At 39.5% G+C, this 21,129-nt stretch overlaps 1 protein-coding gene and 1 long non-coding RNA gene across 2 annotated transcripts; both read right to left on the reverse strand.

Moving 5' to 3' along the window:
• Window positions 1-3,203: 3,203 nt before the first annotated feature.
• On the reverse strand, window positions 3,204-4,704 carry LOC130099558 (uncharacterized). The gene is made up of 3 exons (XR_008808408.1): window positions 4,570-4,704; window positions 4,073-4,354; window positions 3,204-3,954 (listed from the first exon to the last, which is right to left on the reverse strand). It is a non-coding gene; the product is annotated as an uncharacterized LOC130099558 (long non-coding RNA).
• Window positions 4,705-17,764: 13,060 nt separating this feature from the next.
• On the reverse strand, window positions 17,765-20,928 carry LOC130099113 (uncharacterized). Its single transcript, XM_056264806.1, has 3 exons — window positions 20,871-20,928; window positions 20,513-20,575; window positions 17,765-20,275 (listed from the first exon to the last, which is right to left on the reverse strand). The coding sequence occupies exon 3, from the start codon at window positions 20,108-20,110 to the stop codon at window positions 17,840-17,842; it is 2,271 nt and encodes a 756-aa protein (XP_056120781.1). The 5' UTR covers window positions 20,111-20,275; window positions 20,513-20,575; window positions 20,871-20,928; the 3' UTR covers window positions 17,765-17,839.
• Between the last annotated feature and the right edge of the window lie 201 nt (window positions 20,929-21,129).

Consider the following 21,129-nt stretch of genomic DNA (forward strand, 5'->3'; position numbering starts at 1 on the left):
TATAGCTGGATGGATTTACAAATGCACATCTTGATTGTTGCATGCACACATACGTTGAAATAACGACATAACCACAACAACCATCTAATTGACCTGGTTTAAGACTGTTAATACACATAACAAAATATTATTTTTATTTTTTTCGTGTTTGCATTTATAAGGGAAAAAAATGTTACGGACGTGACAGTTCTAAAGTGACTTTAAAACTTTCACAGAGACCTCAACTGGCGGGTGAACTGGACTCTTGTCTAATAAATTAACCGAAACTCAGCGTAATAGGCTGTAGTAGGCTACTTGCCTCACAGACCTGATAAATATATAGAAAGCTTGACATGTCTACTTTTTAACAGAACAATTCAAAACGAAAGAAAACAGACAGACTGCTCTCTGCTTATGTAATCCGAAATGTGCATATCTCTCTGGCGCTTTCACTGCTGCGAAGATCGCGAGTCAGCATCGTCACCTTTATATTTGCAGCTGACACTGACAAAGACTTGTTTATTAATAAACAATTAAAATGTCCCCTTGCTATATTATTCATAATCGTTACTTTTGCTGGTTCTTTGTGGAAGCTTTAAGATTACATTTTACATGAACGCGTCACCACTTCATCAGCACCGAAAACATGATTTTTTTTTTTTTTTCAAATCAAAAATCGTGATCCGAACCGAATTGTAGGTTTAGTATATCATTACAGCAAGATGAGAAAGCAGGAGTTTAGTCGTTTATCATGGAATGGCTATCTGAACATCTTTGCCAAGCGCAAACCAGAAAAGTAGCTAATCAATAAATTATCGGGGAGGGTCATGCCTTTTTTCACAATCATTTTGGAGGGTCATATAAAAAATTATTGCTGGCGAAGGGAGGGTCAAGTCTTTTTTGACTACAGATCTCAAATCTCCTCCGGTGGCCCCTTAAATAAATAACGAACAGTCCCTTATCCATCCTCTGCAGGTGTCTACTGTGATGTCCTCACACGCTGCATCCATTGCAGCCAGCAGGGTCATCTGTGTGTGTGGCTGACGATCGTACACCTTCCACCTCCATGCTGAAAAGAACTCCTCAATTGGGTTAAGGAATGGTGAATAAGGTGGGAGGAATTCTATGAGCATCCTCGGGTGGGTCACAAACCATTGCCTTATGATGTTTGATCGATGGAAACTCACATTATCACAAATGACCACAGACTTTGGCAAATCCTCTCTAAGCAGACCCCTCTCCTCATCAGGGATGAGAGCCCTGTAGAGAGTCTCTAAAAAGTTGAGTAGATGCTGGGTGTTGTATGGCCCTATAAGGCGGATATGGGTTAGGACGCCATGCTCCGAAATAGCAGCACACATGGTGATATTTCCTCCCCGTTGGCCTGGCAAATCAACAGTAGCTCTGTGACCGATGATACTCCGACCCCGCCTTCTGCATTTGGTCAGGTTGAAGCCAGCCTCATCCACGTACACAAAGTTGTGAGAGAGTTCACTTGATTCCAACTCCATTATACGCTATATCCCATAACACAGAGTTGAATTTGTTTTGGTAAGGAAGAGTGACATAAAATGTACATATATTGCATGTTCCTTCCACAGCAATGGAAATGTGTGCAGTTTATGCTTACTGTACTATGTATCACTATAAAATGTTGCTGTAAAGTAGTTACATAGATATATGTTTTACCTGTACATACTGGTACCGTAGCTCCTTAACTCTGTCCTCATTCCTTTGGAATGGTACACGGTACAGCTGTTTCATACTCATCTGGTTTCTATATGCAGCACCCTGTCGATGGTTGAGATGCTAACTGTATGGATGTTTTCAAAGACATCGTTGTCTTCTATAATGGTCCTTCGTATTTCCCTGAGTCTCATGGCATTGTTTGCTCGGACCATGGTGCAAATAGCCTCCTCCTGTCAAGGTGTGAAAAGACGTCCTCTGCCACCGGTTTGAGGTAATCTTGCAGTCCTATGTGGGGAAAAACGCAGTGATGCATCGCACACTTTCACATAGACAAAAACTATGCGAGCACACATTTTAATGTAAAACATACAGTTGGGTGCATGTAAGGTGCAGTATGTATCTGTATAGAGTATTTTTCTGTATGCTGTGAAATACAAGTGGACTACTGTAATATGAAGCATTTTAGGAAGTATACAGTGTACTGCTTATATACAGTATCAGTGCACTGTACATTGGAGGACATGTTCTCTCTTCGAAACGTTTGAACTATTGAGGACACGGTTGATCTCCCAATATTCGGCTGCACCCTTCGACCCGCCTCAGCCATTGTAAGGCCATGATTGACAACATGGTCTACAATAGTGGCCCTTATGTCATCAGATATGCGCCTATGTCCTCTTCTACTGTTTTGCCTTCCACCACGCATCCTTGCTCCTCTTCTTCCTCCTCTTGGCTGTTGACCCTGTTCGTTACCTGGTTCATCCATTATTGGACAATTGCAACTATGTGTTGTGGTGTGTCTATATATGCTTGTCAATTGATTATTCATGAGATGCACCTTTGAGCAATTTAGACAACTGGTTGATTGTTGGTTGAACTAACACTTTACATTCCTTCATGAGTGAGGGTCAATTTCACCTGCATGATTCATCAATTCACGTTTTTGTACAAAAGGTCTAACAGAATTGTGTACAACTATGCTTGACCGTTTATGACAAATAGTTCAACAATTTTGCATGTAATGGCTTATGCAAGGAACTACTGCCTAGATGTTTTGAGGGGTAAGACTATTCAACAGAGAACCATCTACTATATTTTGATCAACATGACATGAGCAATTGAAAATGTGGAAAAAAGCTGACACTTGTACATTATCAATTGCAATGTGTACAAAAGCAATCGCAAATTGTTCAAAGGAATAAGAAATTGGTTTAATGTGCACAAGTGACTAGATGATTTGGAATTTGTACAAGTAGTATCAAGAATTGCACTTTTGATCTAAGAAATACACCAAAGCGACTGAGAAAAACGGTAAAAACCACACTTTTGTTACCATATGAAACACACACGTTTCACATTACTATTCTCTGTTTGCACGAGTTACACTCTGCTGTGATAAACCTAAAACACTTTTAGCACTTCTACTTCCCTATGATTAGAGTAGGCTACCATCAACAAAGTACAAAAATATAATGTAAATTCACCAAACCCTACACAAGACCAATGTTGCAGACTGAAGAAACTCATTAATTTCTCAACACGCCCAAAATGTTGACATGGAGATTGATAATACTGTAACAAAATGTCACTTTAAGTATTGTACTGTAAGTTTACTGTAAAAAAACAACAACAAAAAAACAAGACATTGTCTCTTCTCCTAGCTGGATCTGGCCAGAAAATTTCATCAACATCGCAGGCAATGTTGTCATTAGCAAGACACCTTGGAAAGAAACGTCTTGAATGATGAATCCATCCTTGCATTGCTGCTACCTCCATCTGGTCACAGGCCTCCTCCACGGCTTGGATGAGGGGTACCTCAGCCTGGAGACGGAGATCATATACCTTCCACCGCCATGCCGAGAAAAACTCTTCTATAGGGTTGAGGAATGGAGAGTATGGTGGAAGATATAGGACGGTGAAATGTGGATGTTGCTGAAACCAGTTCTGAACCAGAGCAGAGCGGTGGAAAGACACATTGTCCCAGACAACAATGTATTGCATATGATCAATTTGATTTGCTGCTGTTATGTTGTGCAATTGGTCCAAGAATGTAAGTGTGAGTGCTGTGTTGTAAGGGCCCATATGGGCATGGCGGTGGAGGACCCCATTCTGTGTAATGGCTGCACAGAGTGTTATATTACCCCCACGTTCCCCTGGGACATTGACTATAGCCCTGTGGCCAATGATGTTTCTTCCCCTCCTTCGTGTTCTCATCAGGTTGAACCCAGCCTCATCTACGTAAATGAACTCATGCTGGATCTCCTCTCCATCCATTCGTAAAACTCTCTGAAGAACAGTGGCAGGCAAAATTGTGTAGTTCAGTGTAGATCTAGTATACATATTACAGTACAGTAAAAGATTATGAGACAGTATGCAAGATCACACCTCTAAAGTGAATACATACCTCTGCATAATCATGCCGCAGTCGTTTCACCCTTTCGGAATTGCGCTTGAAAGGCACTCGATAAATTTGCTTCATTTGAATATGTTTTTTTTTAGGATGCGTGCCAGTGTTGATGTTGAGACCTGATGGATATCGTTGAAACTGGCGTGGTTATTGACAATGTTAGCTTGGAGCTGATTGAGTGTTATGGCATTGTTGGCCAAAACCATGTTTACTATCTCCCTCTCTTGCTGTTTTGTGAACATAGGAGGCCTTCCCCCTTGTCGTTCCTGACCCTCAATCCTATGTAGAAAAAAACCCAGTATACATTAGTACAGTAATTTCACAGGAAAAGGTAACAGAAGTGCTGATAGTGCATAGAATACAGTACTGTAAGCTGTTACTGAAACCGTACAGATGTTTTTGATATGATTATATTTTTACAATACCTATTTTACAGTCGAAATGTTCTTATCACACTTGCCACTGTGTATCGGCTTAGATTTGGCTGTACTCACAGTCCAGCCTCCCTCAGCGTCAGGCCGTGGTTGAAAACGTGGTCAGCCAGTGTTGCGCGGATCTCATTTGTCAGATTCGGTCCTCTTTGAGCACCTTCTTGTCTTCCTCTTCCTCTACCTCTACCTCTACCTCCAGGAAGGCGTCCATCTCTTCCTCTTCCTCTGTTGATTCCTCCTCTGTTGATTCCCCTTTCCCTTCCCCTTCAATTCAAACAGTATGTGTTCAGCATAGGAACTGTAAACAACTTACAATTTTTTTTAGCACAGCATGATAACCAACCTCATTCATTCAATGCAGTGCAGTGAATGGATGGCTTAAAGTTACAAATGTTTATCCAATACTATGCATTTTACAGTACATTACTGTAATGCTAAAATAGTCATTAGATAGTTGCATTCCTGTTCTTATTTCCGAAGGTTCGAATTATGGACGCCACTGTAAATCGACTTAAGTTGGGCAGGACTCTCAGACCAGCCTCTCTCATGATCAACAAGAGTTGCCCTAGTCTCATCAGAGATGGCTCTCCTTCCTTCTCTTCTTTGCCCTCGTCCTCTTCTTCTTCTTCTTCTTCCTCCTCCTCCTCTCCCTCCTCCTCTCCCTCCTCCTCCTCTCCCTGCTCCTCCTCTTGCTCTCTGTCCATTTTTGGCATCCATTGTTCAAAACAGGTAATCTGACCTTTTGACCTATTTATAGGCCTATACCTCAGTAAAGCAGTGATTGGTTAGTGATCAGTTAAGTAATAAGTGTTAGCAGTGTGAGGAGTGTGTGTGTGACCTGGTGAATAAGTGTAGCATTTTGATTGGTTGTGTTTGGAACCTGGTGAATAAGTGTAGGATTTTGATTGGTTGTGTTTGGAAAAGGAAAGCAAGTCACTTCCTGTTAGATTTTTGAGTTTTAGGTAAGAGAATTGTGTGTAGTGTTTTGAAAAAAGTGTTTTATGCAATTGAAAACTGAGTCAAAGGCTGAGAAATAGCTTATGGTTTTGGAGATTTGGTGTGTAGTTTTGCACTTTGAGTGAGAGGTTTCAAAAATCGTGTGCCATGAAAAGATTTTGTGTGTAAGCAGTTGGAAGTTTGGAAAAAGTACTTCTGAATTGCTAAAACACATTTTTTTTAATGTTTCTCTCGCTTTCTCAAAACCTTAAACACAAATCACCAAACTTAAGCTACACTGTCAAAACCTTTGACTTGTCTTGCTATATCAAACAATTGCTCCAGAACTATGTTATCTTTACCCAAAACCAAACACTGTTTTCAGATAACACACACATCCAGCAAATGCATAAACACTACACAGCAGTCATTACACACTACAGAGATAAATGCAAAACACTGCACTCAGGCCAGAGCAGGGGAAAAATTATATTTATTATGAAGTACTTGCACAATCCTGCACACATATAAATGTAGTCACAAACAAAATATGCAGCAGATCGATAGCAAGCAATGTCTTGGAATCATTCTGCCTCAGCATCATGCCTCTGGGCATGGTCAGGCCACAGGACCTCATCAACGTCACAGGTAATCCTGTTCCTTGCTAAACAACGGGTAAAGAATCCTTTAGCATGCCGAATCCAACCTTGAATCGCGTTGTCACATGCTGCATCCATTGACTGAATGAGATTTTCCTGTGCATAAGGATTTCTGTATAAACCTTCCACCTCCATGCAGAAAAAAAATCTTCAATGGGATTAAGGAAGGGCGAGTATGGTGGGAGGCACACATTTATAAAATGTGGGTTATTTTCAAACCACTCACAAATTCTAGGACCACGGTGAAAGTTCACATTGTCCCAGATTGAGATTACCACATACATGGGATGCTCTGACTGCTCATCACCTCTCTTTTAACGTCTCAGTAGTGCTTCCTGTAGAGCATACAGAAACATTATAAGATGGGCAGTGTTGTAAGGCCCTAAAGTCACATGGCGGTGAAGAACCCCGTAGCTGCTGATGGCAGCACATATTGTCACGTTGCTACCACGCTGCCCTGGCAACTTTACAATGGCACGTTGACCAATAATGTTGCGGCCGCTCCTTCTCCTCTTGGTGAGATTGAAGCCAGCTACATCCAAGAAGATGCACTCATGAGGCCTCTCCATGGAATCCAGTTGAAACATTCTCTATAGAAATGAACAAAAATTCATTTTTGAAGTAACTTAAATGACATAGCATTCCAGGCTTCATGCCTCTGTAAACATGTGCTGCATTACATTCAACACAGTAAAGATGTAACTCAATAGTGCTGTATAATCTCTGGACATGATTTCTTACTTGTACATATTGAGATCATAGCTCTTTTACCCTTTCATAATTTCTTTCAAATGGTACTCTGTAGGCTTGTTTGAGACTTATCAGGTTGCGTTTCAGGACACGGTCAATTCACCTTTGGCTAAGCCCCGCCCCCCTTAGTTACTGTTGCTACGTCCGACAAACTTCATCTGGGCTCTGGTATCAACATGGCTTATGCTGTGACAGCTCTTCCTGCTGAAATTTTATCAAACTTTTATAAAGCAGCAAATAAAGTGTCCGATAGAAGTAGGCAAAAGGGGCTGCAATATATGTTCGAAGGCTATATTCACGACATACAGGTGAAATGCAAGGAACAACAAGGCATGCAAATAGAGGCAAAAGCATACCGGTCACAGTCAAAAAAATGAACCACCGCATATCCTACTAATCGAGACGGAGGCTTGGACTAACAATATCAAGGAGCAACACTGTTCATGCAAAGCTGGGTAGGTCTCTATTCACTTCTATAATCGTTATAACAAAGCAAACGGACTACGCGAGTATAACGTTGTATTTATTAGCAGCGTGTACTAGCGTATCAACAACCGGTATGCTAGGTAACGTTAACGTTAGCTGACAAGGTGATGTTTTGGTTAGCAAAAAGTGAGCTTGTTGATCCTTGAGGGGTTTAGCTGACTGTGAGGACGTCCACACAGTTTAACCCCTTAGCTGTCACCCCCCTTTTTGAGAATGGGGGTTAAAATGCACTATTCAAACTTAAATGGTTGTAATTCAAGAATGCTTTGGAATATATACCCAAGTTTGGTCTTGTTTTAAAGAAAACACTCAGCAGATTATTGCTGAGGTGAGAACACTTCAAAAAATTAAAGTATGAAAAAGTTATGGAAGTTTAAATTTACAGTAAATCAAATATTCTGTACTATATATTTTTTATTTTATATAATATATATTTTACAAAATATTTTTTAGTCTAAAATTACTATAAAATCAAAGCCATAAATCTAACCAAGTTATGTTCCAAATTTGAAGTTGATATCACAAAAATTGAAGTTCCCATGAGATTTTGTTTAGGCGTAGTACCAAAAATAGCCACCGGGTGCCATTGAATTCCATTGAATTTAGTTGTATACATTCTGCCTTAACAAATTAATACATTTCTGTCCAAATATCAATTCTGTCACAAAATTTGGAACCTTGAGACACAGACCTTTCTGACAATATGTGTTTTGTCAAGATTAGAAAAGGTTTTGATCATAAATTATGAAATATAATGATGCCTAAAAGGGGAGGAGCCTGATAAAATAATTTAGAGTACCGTTTCTATGGTAACGCAACGTTCAATAATAAAACGGTTTTCACAGGATGAATTCTGAGTTTATAAGCTTTCAAATGATACCTAATTTATGATAACTGTGATATAATAAAAAAGGCGATAAAAAAAATAATATTATATTTTAGAGGATAATATATATATATTATAATTTTTAGAGGATAATATTATATTATAATTTTTTATTGAAAAATACTAGATTATATGTTTTATTATGAACTTTTCGCATAAAAACAGAAGTTTCAATCATTAAAAGTGGGTGCATCGACTTTTTGTGACAAAGGTCAGACCTCCTATTATGATGCAGATTTTTTGAGGTGCACTCTTGTCATAAATTCATCAATTACTCTTCCTACATAATTTATAACACAAAACAGGGGTAGAATATCTATTTAGAAGTCTTTGACCTTTCCAACGATATATAATTTGTCATAATTAGATTAGGATTTAATAGAAATATAGTGAAGTAAAGTTAGGCGTCCCGGTAGCGGGACGGTGACAGTTAAGGGGTTAATCCAAAGACGACACTTGTCAGGATTTGACTTTGGTTTTGGGAAGGGAAAAAAACGAACACCCCCCTCCAACCTCTCTGGGAAACGCGTGTCTTTGTTACAAATGCCCCAGACACAACGTTTATCCATATTTTTGATAAAACTACGACGGTAATAGCCTGCCGAGACCAAAAATATGAGACGCCTGTGTTAAAGTCAATGGAGCGCTGTGAAAAAGTGTCGGACCTCTGTGGGAGCTCGTTCTTGGCTGCGCTGTGATTGGTCAATCTACATTTTAGGGTGTGGCTTAGCCAAAGGCGAATTGTGGAGAGACTCACACTGTTGATTCCTTCAAAGTTCACGTTGTCTTCCTCAACTCGCTGTTGTATTTCACACAGACGAATGAGATTATTTTGAAGGACCATATTGACAATAATGGCCTAATGCATTGAAATGTCACCAAGAGAACCTGGCCACAGAGAACCTGCTTATATTTGGTTGAACACGTAGTCCTGCTTCCCTCATACTCATTCCATGAACCAGAACATGGTGTATAATTGTAATTTCATTGGAAATAATGGCTCTTGTTCTTCCTCCTCCTCCTCTTCTTGCTCTCTCTCTTCCTCCTCCTCCTCTGTCTCTTCCTCCTCCTCCTCCTCCTCTGTCTCTTCCTCCTCCTCCTCTGTCTCTTCCTCCTCATCTGTCTCTTCCTCCTCATACACTCACCGGCCACTTTATTAGGTACCCCATGCTAGTAACGGGTTGGACCCCCTTTTGCCTTCAGAACTGCCTCAATTCTTCGTGGCATAGATTCAACAAGGTGCTGGAAGCATTCCTCAGGGAGTTTGGTCCATATTGACATGATGGCATCACACAGTTGCCGCAGATTTGTCGGCTGCACATCCATGATGCGAATCTCCCGTTCCACCACATCCCAAAGATGCTCTATTGGGTTGAGATCTGGTGACTGTGGAGGCCATTTTAGTACAGTGAACTCATTGTCATGTTCAAGAAACCAATTTGAAATGATTAGAGCTTTGTGACATGGTGGAAGTAGCCATCAGAGGATGGGTACATGGTGGCCATAAAGGGATGGACATGGTCAGAAACAATGCTCAGGTAGGCCGTGGCATTTAAACGATGCCCAATTGGCACTAAGGGGCCTAAAGTGTGCCAGGAAAACATCCCCCACACCATTACACCACTACCACCAGCCTGCACAGTGGTAACAAGGCATGATGGTTCCATGTTCTCATTCTGTTTACACCAAATTCTGACTCTAACATCTGAATGTCTCAACAGAAATCGAGACTCATCAGACCAGGCAACATTTTTCCAGTCTTCAACTGTTCAATTTTGGTGAGCTCTTGCAAATTGTAGCCTCTTTTTCCTATTTGTAGTGGAGATGAGTGGTACCCGGTGGAGTCTTCTGCTGTTGTAGCCCATCCGCCTCAAGGTTGTGCGTGTTGTGGCTTCACAAATGCTTTGCTGCATACCTCGGTTGTAACGAGTGGTTATTTCAGTCACTGTTGCCCTTCTATCAGGTCGAACCAGTCTGGCCATTCTCCTCTGACCTCTGGCATCAACAAGGCATTTCCGCCCACAGAACTGCCGCTCACTGGATGTTTTTTCTTTTTCGGACCATTCTCTGTAAACCCTAGAGATGGTTGTGCGTGAAAATCCCAGTAGATTAGCAGTTTCTGAAATACTCAGACCAGCCCTTCTGGCACCAACAATCATGCCACGTTCAAAGTCACTCAAATCACCTTTCTTCCCCATACTGATGCTCGGTTTGAACTGCAGGAGATTGTCTTGACCATGTCTACATGCCTAAATGCACTGAGTTGCCGCCATGTGATTGGCTGCTTAGAAATTAAGTGTTAACGAGCAGTTGGACAGGTGTACCTAATAAAGTGGCCGGTGAGTGTATGTCTCCTCCTCCTCTTCCTCCTCCAAAACAAAGCTGAAGGGAAGGTTTTTCAATATGCTGATGACACAACGATAATAGTAAAAGGAAAGGAGAGCGTCAAAGAAGTTATGAAGGTTGTAGAAGAATATTGTAAAGGATCTGGGAGTAAAGTAAATTAAGATAAGACCGTATAAATGAGATTTGGTAAAGCAATGGTTTTTAATTTCAAGGAAGTGGAATAAATTAGGATTTTAGGCATTTTAATGGGGAAAAATGAGAGGAAAGTAAGAGCTGAAATGTGGGAGCAACTAGTAACAGAAATAGAGAAGGTTACATTTTGTAAATTGAGAACATTATACTTGAAAGGGAAGGTTTTAATATTGAATGTTTTAATGGTTTCTAGGCTATGGTATGTTTTATATGTGTCGGAGATGCCATTGTGGACAGAAAAGAGGTTGAAGAAATGTTTTCTTGACTTTTTATGGGAGGGGAAACCAGCAAGAATAGCTTTTAACACGATTTTAGGGGCAGTAGACAAGGGGGGTTGTAAGGTGGGACATTACATGAGTGTTATTTAAAAAGTTACGTAAAAGCCTTTATTCATAAGAATATTTACCAAAGGCACAAGGTCTATGCTGGTGTAGCCAGTGTTCAACATGTGGAATTTCTAAAATGTTAAAAACCAGCAGCAGCCAGTTACCTTTCTGGAGAAACCATCCACTCCTCCAAATATCACAATGTTGTATCTAGAAAGCAATTCATAACATTCATAAATAAAATGAAAACAAAGTCACTGTGTATTATGAAAACTACCCAATCCAAAATGAAGTAGCCATCCAGTAATTTAGATGAATTACCTTCAAATAAACTTGACTTTAATACAAACCTGATTAACTTGTGGTTTGTGTCCACATGTACCAGAGACAAGGGTCCTGGTACAGAGTAAACTCTGCGCACAACACAGCCAAGACTTGACAGCCTTGAGATGCTGCCCACAGAATCAACCCTATGCATGGAGGCTGCAATTCTTCTCCACTGAACCCTATGGCCTATTGACTCCAGTCTCCCTCTGACCATCCTGTAGCCAGCGTTTGGTAAATTATTCTTGACTGAAGCAACCAAACTGTCAAGTTCATCATCACTGATGGAACTATACATGTTCCTGACAGAGAGCTCGTACACTTCCATTCGTCTGAAGATTGTGCTTCTTGAAACACCCATCAGTTTAGCTATGCAAGACACAGGAAGTTGAGTATGGAGCATTTCTTTCAAGCGCTGTTCTCCAAAAAAAAATTTGGGCCGCTCTGTGGTACCACCAGCAACTTCCACCGTGAAACATGGGGCTGGATGTTCCAGTTGTGACCTCACAAGGTCAAAGAGCTCTTGCAAAGCTTGGGTGATAGCAGGAGGTACTTCTACATGATTGGATAGGGCCTGCAATAGATACAGCTCCTGACGACAAATAAATTCTAAATAATCCAAATTCAGTTGTGTTGAATCCCAGTTTGATTTTATGCAAAAGCCTTTGAATAATGTGGTTTCTTAGCTGTTGCAAGACAGAACAAAGTATAGTTAATAATGTCTCACGGTCTCACACACAAACCACCGTTTAAAAGTTATCAATCACGAAAATAATGTATGCATTTTTCCAATTAGCATACACAGGTTTGTATGCTAATAATTACTGCATTTCTAAAGATAGCTACCCCTTAGCTAAATCCGCTAAATGTAAATGACTGGAAGATTAACAAAATGCAGTAACGTTAATTGGTTAATCTTTCAGTTATTAAAATATAGAAGTTTTAGCTAAAGGGGTAGCTAGCTTTAGCAAATTTCAGTAAGGAGGGCAGAAAACTTATGCTATTAGTTTTTCTAACGACAAAAATGTTGCTAACTTAAAGTGTGTATGTCAGGTTAAATTTGTAATTATGATTAACACAAAATAGTTAGGGGAAATACACGTTTGACAAGTTGATGTATTGTTTTGTATGTTTTTCGATACCTAAAGGCAGAATATAAGATGAAAAAGTTCGTTATTTTCATTACTCGCTTAAAACTGCTCCTCCCCCCAAACGAATCGTTTGACGTCATAAGAGGGAGATGTCTCCCCAGGTCGCTGAGAAAGTGAGTTTGTGAGCTGTGTTGATAATTGTACGAGTGATAGAGCGAGAGAATTAGTGATTAGGACATTTATTTATTTATTTAGTTATTTAAGTTAGGTAGTTAGTTAGGTATACGCAGGCGTATTTTCACGATGGTGAATTACTGCGTTTGTGCTGGGTGCAAAAACACAGTTAAAACCGGTCACAGAGTCCACTTTTTCCCAAAAAGCAGGTCTGTGTTCCATGCCTGGGTCAACTTTGTTCGGACCAAACGCGCTGACTTCAGTGCTGCTTCGGTCTCCTATACTTCGGTCATTTGCAGCGCCCATTTCTTCCAGTTTTTATGTTTCCACTGTTCGATCGCGCCCGCGCCTCTCTCTCTCTCTCTCTCTCTCTCTCTCTCTCTGATAGTCCAAACCCCTCGGAGCTGCAAATGCCCGACGCTGAGATCTCTCTCTCTCTCTCTCTCTCTCTCTCTCTCTCTCTCTCTCTCTCTCTCTCTCTCTCTCTCTCTCTCTCTCTCTCTCTCTCTCACACATAGACACACACAAACACAAAACAACCTTTTACACTCTATGACACACACCAACATATTCCAGCATTGCAATCTTGACATCGCAGCCTGTTCATTATAGCCACGGAGCTTCAGAGCTAAGGCGGAGCTACAGATTAGGTGTCCCTAAATAACCCGCGTATCTAACAGTAGTTCCGCATTAATTAATGTGCACGCGAGTTTTATTTATTTTTATACCGTCTATTCTCCCTGTATATTCATGCACCGAACCGTGACGCCCGTACCGTTTCGGTTCAATACAAATACATGTACTGTTCCACCTCACCTTGCCACTGTCGCCTTGCTTTTGGCTTGCTTAGTTGGGGATATTTAATATTCAACAATATTATTGAACTGTGTTGTACTACTTTCATGTTATCACTGTGAAGCTGCTTTGATGCAATCTGTATTGTGAAAAGCGCTATATAAATAAATGTGACTTGACTTGACTTGACTCTAAGTTATGCCTATAGCCTACTTACCAAGACACCTGACCAATTCTCCACGGGTTCTCTTCACACCAGATATTTATGTTTCTTCGATAGGAATTATTTAAATTTCTGTTTTGCTCCTCATCTGTCTCACGCCTGGGAGGCTCAAAATTGTATGGCTGTGGGCCATCGTAGGTTTGAGGGGGATTTTGGATCTCCTTAGACTCAAAACTCTCCATACTTGAATAGAACTTTTTTGGCACGTCTCCCTCTTCTGACGTCACAGCTCAGCTGTGTTTTAAAAATATGATCTTGACAGAAATAATTTTAATGATAATTACATTTTCACTCAGACATCTAAACCTTATTTAATATATCTAAAAAAAAAAATTTAACCTGACATACACACTTTAACAATATTACAGTACATACAGGAAACGAAATCAATATCATCAAATAATATTACAATGCGATCTCTGAAAGATGTTAATTTTGTGGCTTACTTGTCCTGACATGGCGCATGAAAATTTTTCTTCTTTTTTTTGTCATGTTTCGGTGTTCGGTGAATCAAATGAGCGGTGGGTCATCAGCCACTGTCCCCGCCTCCAAAGTCTCAATAAAGTAAATTTGAAACGCGCGTGCGTGCGCGCGCAGTGCAGAGTTGAAGATGGCATTATGCGTGCTCGAGGTGCAGAAACGCGCCCGCGCGTATACTGTTTTTTGCCCTCGTATCCTGTGCGTGAGTTTTGAGACTAAATAAACGCCATAGTTTTCAATGTCTGATTGAATCGTTCTACCATACCGTCAGTCTGAGGATGATAAGGAGTGGTCTTAATAGGATGTATACGCAACATTGAATACACTTGCTTAATTTGTCTGACTGTAAAATTGGTTCCCTGGTCTGTAATTATCTCTTTAGGTAAGCCTACCTGTGAAAAGAGCTGAACAAGTGCATTAACAATTTGTCTCGTCTTCATGTTTTTAAGAGGAAAAACCTCTGGATATCTAGTAGCATAATCTGCAATTATGGTATGTTTTAAATGTGTCGGAGATGCCATTGTGGACGGAAAAGAGATTGAAGAAATGTTTTCTTGACTTTTTATGGGAGGGGAAGCCAAAAATATGTTGGATGTTTTTTATGATGTTTTTACCCCAAAAGTGTGTTGTGTTTTAAAAGATTTAATGTGGAAGCTGCCGGGAATCGAAGGAGATTTTTAATGTATGTATGTAAATGAAAGATGTGATGAAGAAATGATTGTATAATAACAACAACTGTATTTTTATTGTATTTAATTTTATTGTATTTTATTGATTGAAATTTCTTAATAAAAAAAATAAATAAATAAAAATAACGCCCGATCTCGTCTGATCTCGGAAACTAAGCAGGGTTGGGCCTGGTTAGTACTTGGATGGGAGACCGCCTGGGAATACCAGGTGCTGTAAGCTTTTTTGTTTAAAAAAAAAAAGAGTCACTGAGCTTCTTCAAAAAGCTGGAAATAGTCTCTTTGTTTCTTCAAACAGCCTGAAATAGTCTCTGAGTTTCTTCAGAAAGCCCGATTTCGGCAGCAGATTTCGCTTACGGCCATACCACCTTTAGCACGCCCGATCTCGTCTTGGTACAATCCAGGAAGTGTTAGTGTGGCAGTGTGACAGCGTGGCAGCGTGGCAGTGTGGAGAGCGAACTTTTGTTTATATAATTTTGTTAGAAAAGTAAAAAGAAATATTAGTTTTCATTGATTTTTTTTTTTTAAACCACAAACCAGCAGCCTTGTGCTGTCTGGAGAGTGCGTAAGGATGGACAATACGGTATTGACAAAAAAAAGGAGGTGGAACAAGTAAGTGGACATGACCAAGGAAACAAAGTAACACAACGAGATAAGATGGAAAGTACGGGAGGGAAAACAAAAAGGATTTATGCAAAAGAAGTAACAGCAACGACTGACGTTGGAAAAGTACAAAATGGAGGAGCGGAGGACATTATAAGAGCTATTAAGGAAATAATAGGAGTGGGGAAAATACTGGCGGTAAGACCAAAGCTGAACAAACAATATGAAGTGACTTTTGAAAAGGAGGAGGACTGTGATGTACTTTTGAATGGACTACAAATTACAGTTTTTTTCGATTGCTTACACACTAAAATTAGATCTTTCCCACAATTAGCAAAACCTTACACTCAAGGAGCAAAACACCGGCCTAGATTTGCACAACTGTAAGCACATTGTCAGCTTCACACTTTTTGCAAAACATTACACACAGTGATTTGCAAAACACTAAACACACTTGTATGCATTTGACACAGAAATTTATCATGATGTCATTTCCTTGCATTTTCAAAGCAAAGGCTTTCAAATGAACACACCCATGAACCAATTGGTTAAACACAGCCACCAGGTGTGCACACACACTGGTGCTTAATTGTAGACACACCAATCAGGTTTAACCCTCTGGGGACGGCAAACGCGCCGGCACGTTTTGCTGTTTTTTTTTCACATAGCAGCAACATAGACTTAAAATACTCCGTCATTTATGGTCATATAAATAAAATCAATACATGATTATAAACTATAGAGGGTCTTCTTTTTTGTGTACACTCACATTAACATCAAAACCTTGTGTTTTGGAGCAAATATTCTAGACTATGTGATACAATTTTCAAAAGTCTTGTGAAGAAATAATCAATATGTGTTTTGTGGCCTTATTTCAGAAACTTTTATTTTTAAGTTTTTCAATAACCATGCATAAATAATATTCTCTCAAAAATACAAACATGTACATACATGTTGCTCACATATTATGGTAGCCCCATTTGTGCTATATAGAGTGAATTTACACCTTTGCCATTAACATGTTTATAAATAACTGAAAAAAGCACAAATGTCAGTGCATGTCAAAACATCCCAAGGGCCCCAAAAACCCCTTGGTCCCCAGAGGGTTAAGTACTATAAAAAGGCAACAGGTAAGTTCACCTGTCTTCAAAATGGACGGTGTCAGAGGAAGAGGAAGAGAGAGAGTGCGGATGAGAGGGGGATTCCGGAGAGAACAAGGTGGAGGTGGAGGTGGAAGAGGAAGAGGAAGAGGAAGACCTGGAGGAGTGGTAGGACATGCACAAAGAAGAAGAGAACCACATCTGTGTAACGAAATTCGTGCAACAATTGTGGACCATGTAATAAACCACGGACTAACACTGAGGGAGGCTGGACTGAGAGTACAGCCTAACCTAAGCAGGTACACGGTGGCATCAATAGTTCGGACATTTCGTCAAGAGCACAGGTGAGAAACTTCTCTTCAATCAACAGAAAATCCATTGGTTACTGCATGTATCATTTTACAGTAAGCTATGTATTTTGTTTGGCCAACATAGGATTGAACGTCGTGAGCACCAAGGAGGGAGGGGCCCCATATTCACACAGGAGCAAGAGAGAGAGATCATAAACTAGTGTGGGGAATTGTGTTATTTTAGGAACGGTTCATATAGATTTTTGCAACTGGTGTTTTTTTACTTGCTAGGACCCCACTGAATACAAAACAACCTGTTTCCAATTTTTTTCTTCATTTTTAGTGCCAAAATTCAAGATGGCAGACAATATATGCAGAAAAATCACAAAAAATAAAATATATAATCTTTTCACTTCTGTAAAGGCTTTAAAATGGTAAACGTTTTGATGAATGTATATTCCTAATAAGGCAGCCCTTACGGAACAAAAATATATTGCAATATACTAGAATTTATATTGCAATACATTAGAAAATATATTTCAATATATCAGAAACGTCCTCATATATTTGAAAATATATAACAATATATGGATGGACAACCTATTGCTATATATTGATTAATATATTAAAATGCATGCAATAATGTAATACAGTTTTGTTTGTATATCAATGTATGTTTATTGAAACAAAGTTTTTTTTTTATGAGTTAAGGAAGCTCATGCATATGTTTACAGAGAGGTTGATTAACAATAGTCCAAATCAAATTTTTGCATGACATTCACTATATTTTACATTATATAGCCATATGGATGGACCATATATGGCTATGTATTGATTCATATATTGTAAAATGTAGATGAAAGTATTATAAATTAAACAGCAGCAATTACAACAATTTTTTTTAATCCACTTTTTATTCCCCCACATGACATTTCATCCTCAACATTTTATTCCTCCACATGACATTTCATCATCAACATGACATTTCAGTCCTCCACACTGCAACGTGGAGGTATACATGCATAAAGGTTGGCATAATGTGGCAGATCAACTAACATACATTTCCTGTTGAATTGCATCACATCAAAAACCTTTTTCCTTCCCTGTAACACTCTTTTCAAGCCAACTACATTTTCTAAATTTAGCACTGAACTGTGTGATTTGTCATACTGTCTTCCAACAGCAAAACATTTTCTGTCATCAAGTCTCTCTACCACAATGTAATAATACACAGTGATTATGTGTCCATTATCCAACAAAACAGTGAAGCTGTTCCTTTTCATTACTCTAGTGAACTGCTCTGAGTAATACAGTTCTCCTTTGACGAAAGTTCTACTGAATATTTTCACAATTGTATCCGTGGTGACTGAAATTTTCTCTCTCATAGCCAGTATCTCTTCGTTAGTAAGTTTTCGTACATAGTGTAAACCAAGGGTCACAACTTGAGCTGCTACTCTTTCAAACTGTTTCAGCTTTTTTTCACCAGTCAAGTTGTTATACAGCTGTATACATCTTGGCACAGCATTTCTCAGTGCATTGTTTTTCAAAAGAGGCAACACTTGTCTATATGTGAATTGTTTCATTATTTGTAAGGGAACACACTGGGTGCCATGAAACATCTTCAGTATCTCCCCATTAAAAGACTCAAAAATATATCCTGAATGTGCCCACAAAGGTCCCCAATTTCTCACAGAGTCCGGCAAATGAAGACATAAATGTACGTTAAATGACACATTTTCCTTTCCATACAGTGTTTCAAACTGTTTGACAAACTCAACAACTAGTTTTTCACATCTTTTTAACCCCTCTGATGTGACAGTGTCCTTACATAGCAAGAACATGAAGGTGACAAGGATTAACCAGTGCTGGTAAAATGCATGGGGTAGTATTCCCTTTAGCACAAAGATGCTATAAAAAAGTAACCAGTTCTGCCATTCACTGGCTTTCCAAAACTTCCTTTGCTGAAAAGAGCGGGGCACTCTTGTGATATTGCAAGGTGGTTTAATTCTCAAGAGTTGTTTGTCGAGCTCAGGAACACGATTACCAATATAGAATGGCTCCTCATGGTGTTCACTATCCAGCCACATGCTTGTCATTTGCCGAACAACTCCAAGATGTACATTATGCATATGGTCAGGAGGCATTCCAGATATGAGGTCAAAGTGTGGGATGTTGACAAGACATGTGGGCCCTTTAATGCCCCTCACAGATTGTGTGGTACGCACAGCCTCCCTTGCATCATTTAGGGTTGAAGCATGATCCCTTTTTGGAACTTCTTTGTATGGATAAACCCTAACAGTTCCATTTCCCTTTGGAACTTGTTCACCAGGATGTAGGCAGAGGCTGCACCCATAATTACCATTAAATTGGGTCATGTTTTGCAGAATGGGCCTGGCAACTGAATCACACATAATAACAGCTGCTATCACTCTACAATGATTCACAATGTTGTTGCTGTGTAACTTGAAGCCAACAGTTGACAATGACTGACACTCTTTTGTGAATGGTTTTAAAAATGTATTAACATTTGGCTTTTTAGTACCAAACCATAGGCCAAAAAGTAAAACATTCTCTTTACGGACATGATAAGGAAGCTCGTTTACCATCCCTTGTAATGGCCAAATTCCATACTGGGATGATTTGAATACTGGAACTCCATCACAATTTAATGTTAAGGAGAATGCATGAGGACTATCTAGTGGGCCGCCATCTTTGTTCAGATTATGATACATTTTACCACAACATATGTCATCATAATCGTCTGAATTACATGTGCCATTTCCTGACTTAAGACAAGATGCAATATCTTCTCTTTGAAGAAGATGTTCCAGTTGTGTTTGGATGGGTAAGTATAGGAAGAAATTTCCATTCTTCAGTGAGCTGTTTCTATCCCATGTAGAGTTACATACAGAACACTGCCCTTCAGTGACTTGGTCGCCGATGTAATATTCACAGTTGGGACAGTATATGTGACATTCTAGGTGACCTTGTATTGGTTTAAGCTCTTTTAAGAACAGATGCTTTGAAGTTAGAACATTTTCTGGACAGTGGATATTAATCAAATCTAAAAGATCAGACAGGGCCACACCAGTAAGTGAGTGTCTCAAAGCATATGAAAGGATAAGTAAAAAACTCTGAGCTTTGGTTAGTTGTGAGCCTGTGTAAAGTGGCTCATCATTTACTGGAGGAAACCTTTCATTAATGCCTACTCCCAAATGTGATTCTTCATTTACTGACTTCTCAGTGCTGTCTTCCATGGGAAATTCTTCTCCACTGCCAATGGATTCAGAGTCAGTAAAAGACTGCCATAGTGGTTCAAACACACCAAAATCAACACTGTCCTCAAAACTGAAGATTGATGACTCTGTTGTTTGGCTCAAATTTGGTGGTAGTTCATTGGATTCAGGGTCTGCATGCAGGCTCTGTAATGGGAAAATACAGTAAGTCCAAGGCATAGTTGACAAGCATAAACACTAGGAATTTTGCACAAAATTAAAACTTGACAAAAATATTAGAGACGTGGCATTGTTGTATAGAGGGTAAAAATAAGGCTTAGGTTAATTTTAAAAAGGGCTAGGAAAGCAAAATAGTTAAAGTTTGAAGACACGAAAATCAGATGTGAGATCATTGCTTACTGTAATTTGCTTAAAATTACTTACTGTAATGTCATCAACATCATGTGCATTTTCAGATCTGTTGTCAGAGGAATCCTGATCCAGGTTCTGTTGTGTAAGAATAGAGAAGTCTTAGAGGAAGGGCTTTCAGTGAAATAGTCAAACACAGAGAACAGTAGATAAGTAGTAGTAGTAGTAGATATTAGTAGATTACTTACAGTAATCCCACCACCGTCATGTGCGTCTTCTGAGCCACTGTCAGAGTTGTGGTCAGAGGAATCCTGGTTCAGGTTCTGTTGTGTAAGAATAGAGAAGTCTTAGAGAATGGGCTTTCAGTGAAATAGTCAAACACAGAGAACAGTAGATAAGTAGTAGTAGTAGTAGATATTAGTAGATTACTTACAGTAATCCCACCACCGTCATGTGCGTCTTCTGAGCCACTGTCAGAGTCGTGGTCAGAGGAATCCTGGTTCAGGTTCTGTTGTGTAAGAATAGAGAAGTCTTAGAGAATGGGCTTTCAGTGAAATAGTCAAACACAGAGAACAGTAGATAAGTAGTAGTAGTAGTAGTAGTAGTAGATATTAGTAGATTACTTACAGTAATCCCACCACCGTCATGTGCGTCTTCTGAGCCACTGTCAGAGTCGTGGTCAGAGGAATCCT

The sequence above is a fragment of the Rhinichthys klamathensis genome, unplaced genomic scaffold (assembly GCF_029890125.1).
Source record: "Rhinichthys klamathensis goyatoka isolate OS25496 unplaced genomic scaffold, OSU_Roscu_1.1 h1tg000011l_1, whole genome shotgun sequence".
NCBI lineage: Eukaryota > Metazoa > Chordata > Actinopteri > Cypriniformes > Leuciscidae > Rhinichthys > Rhinichthys klamathensis.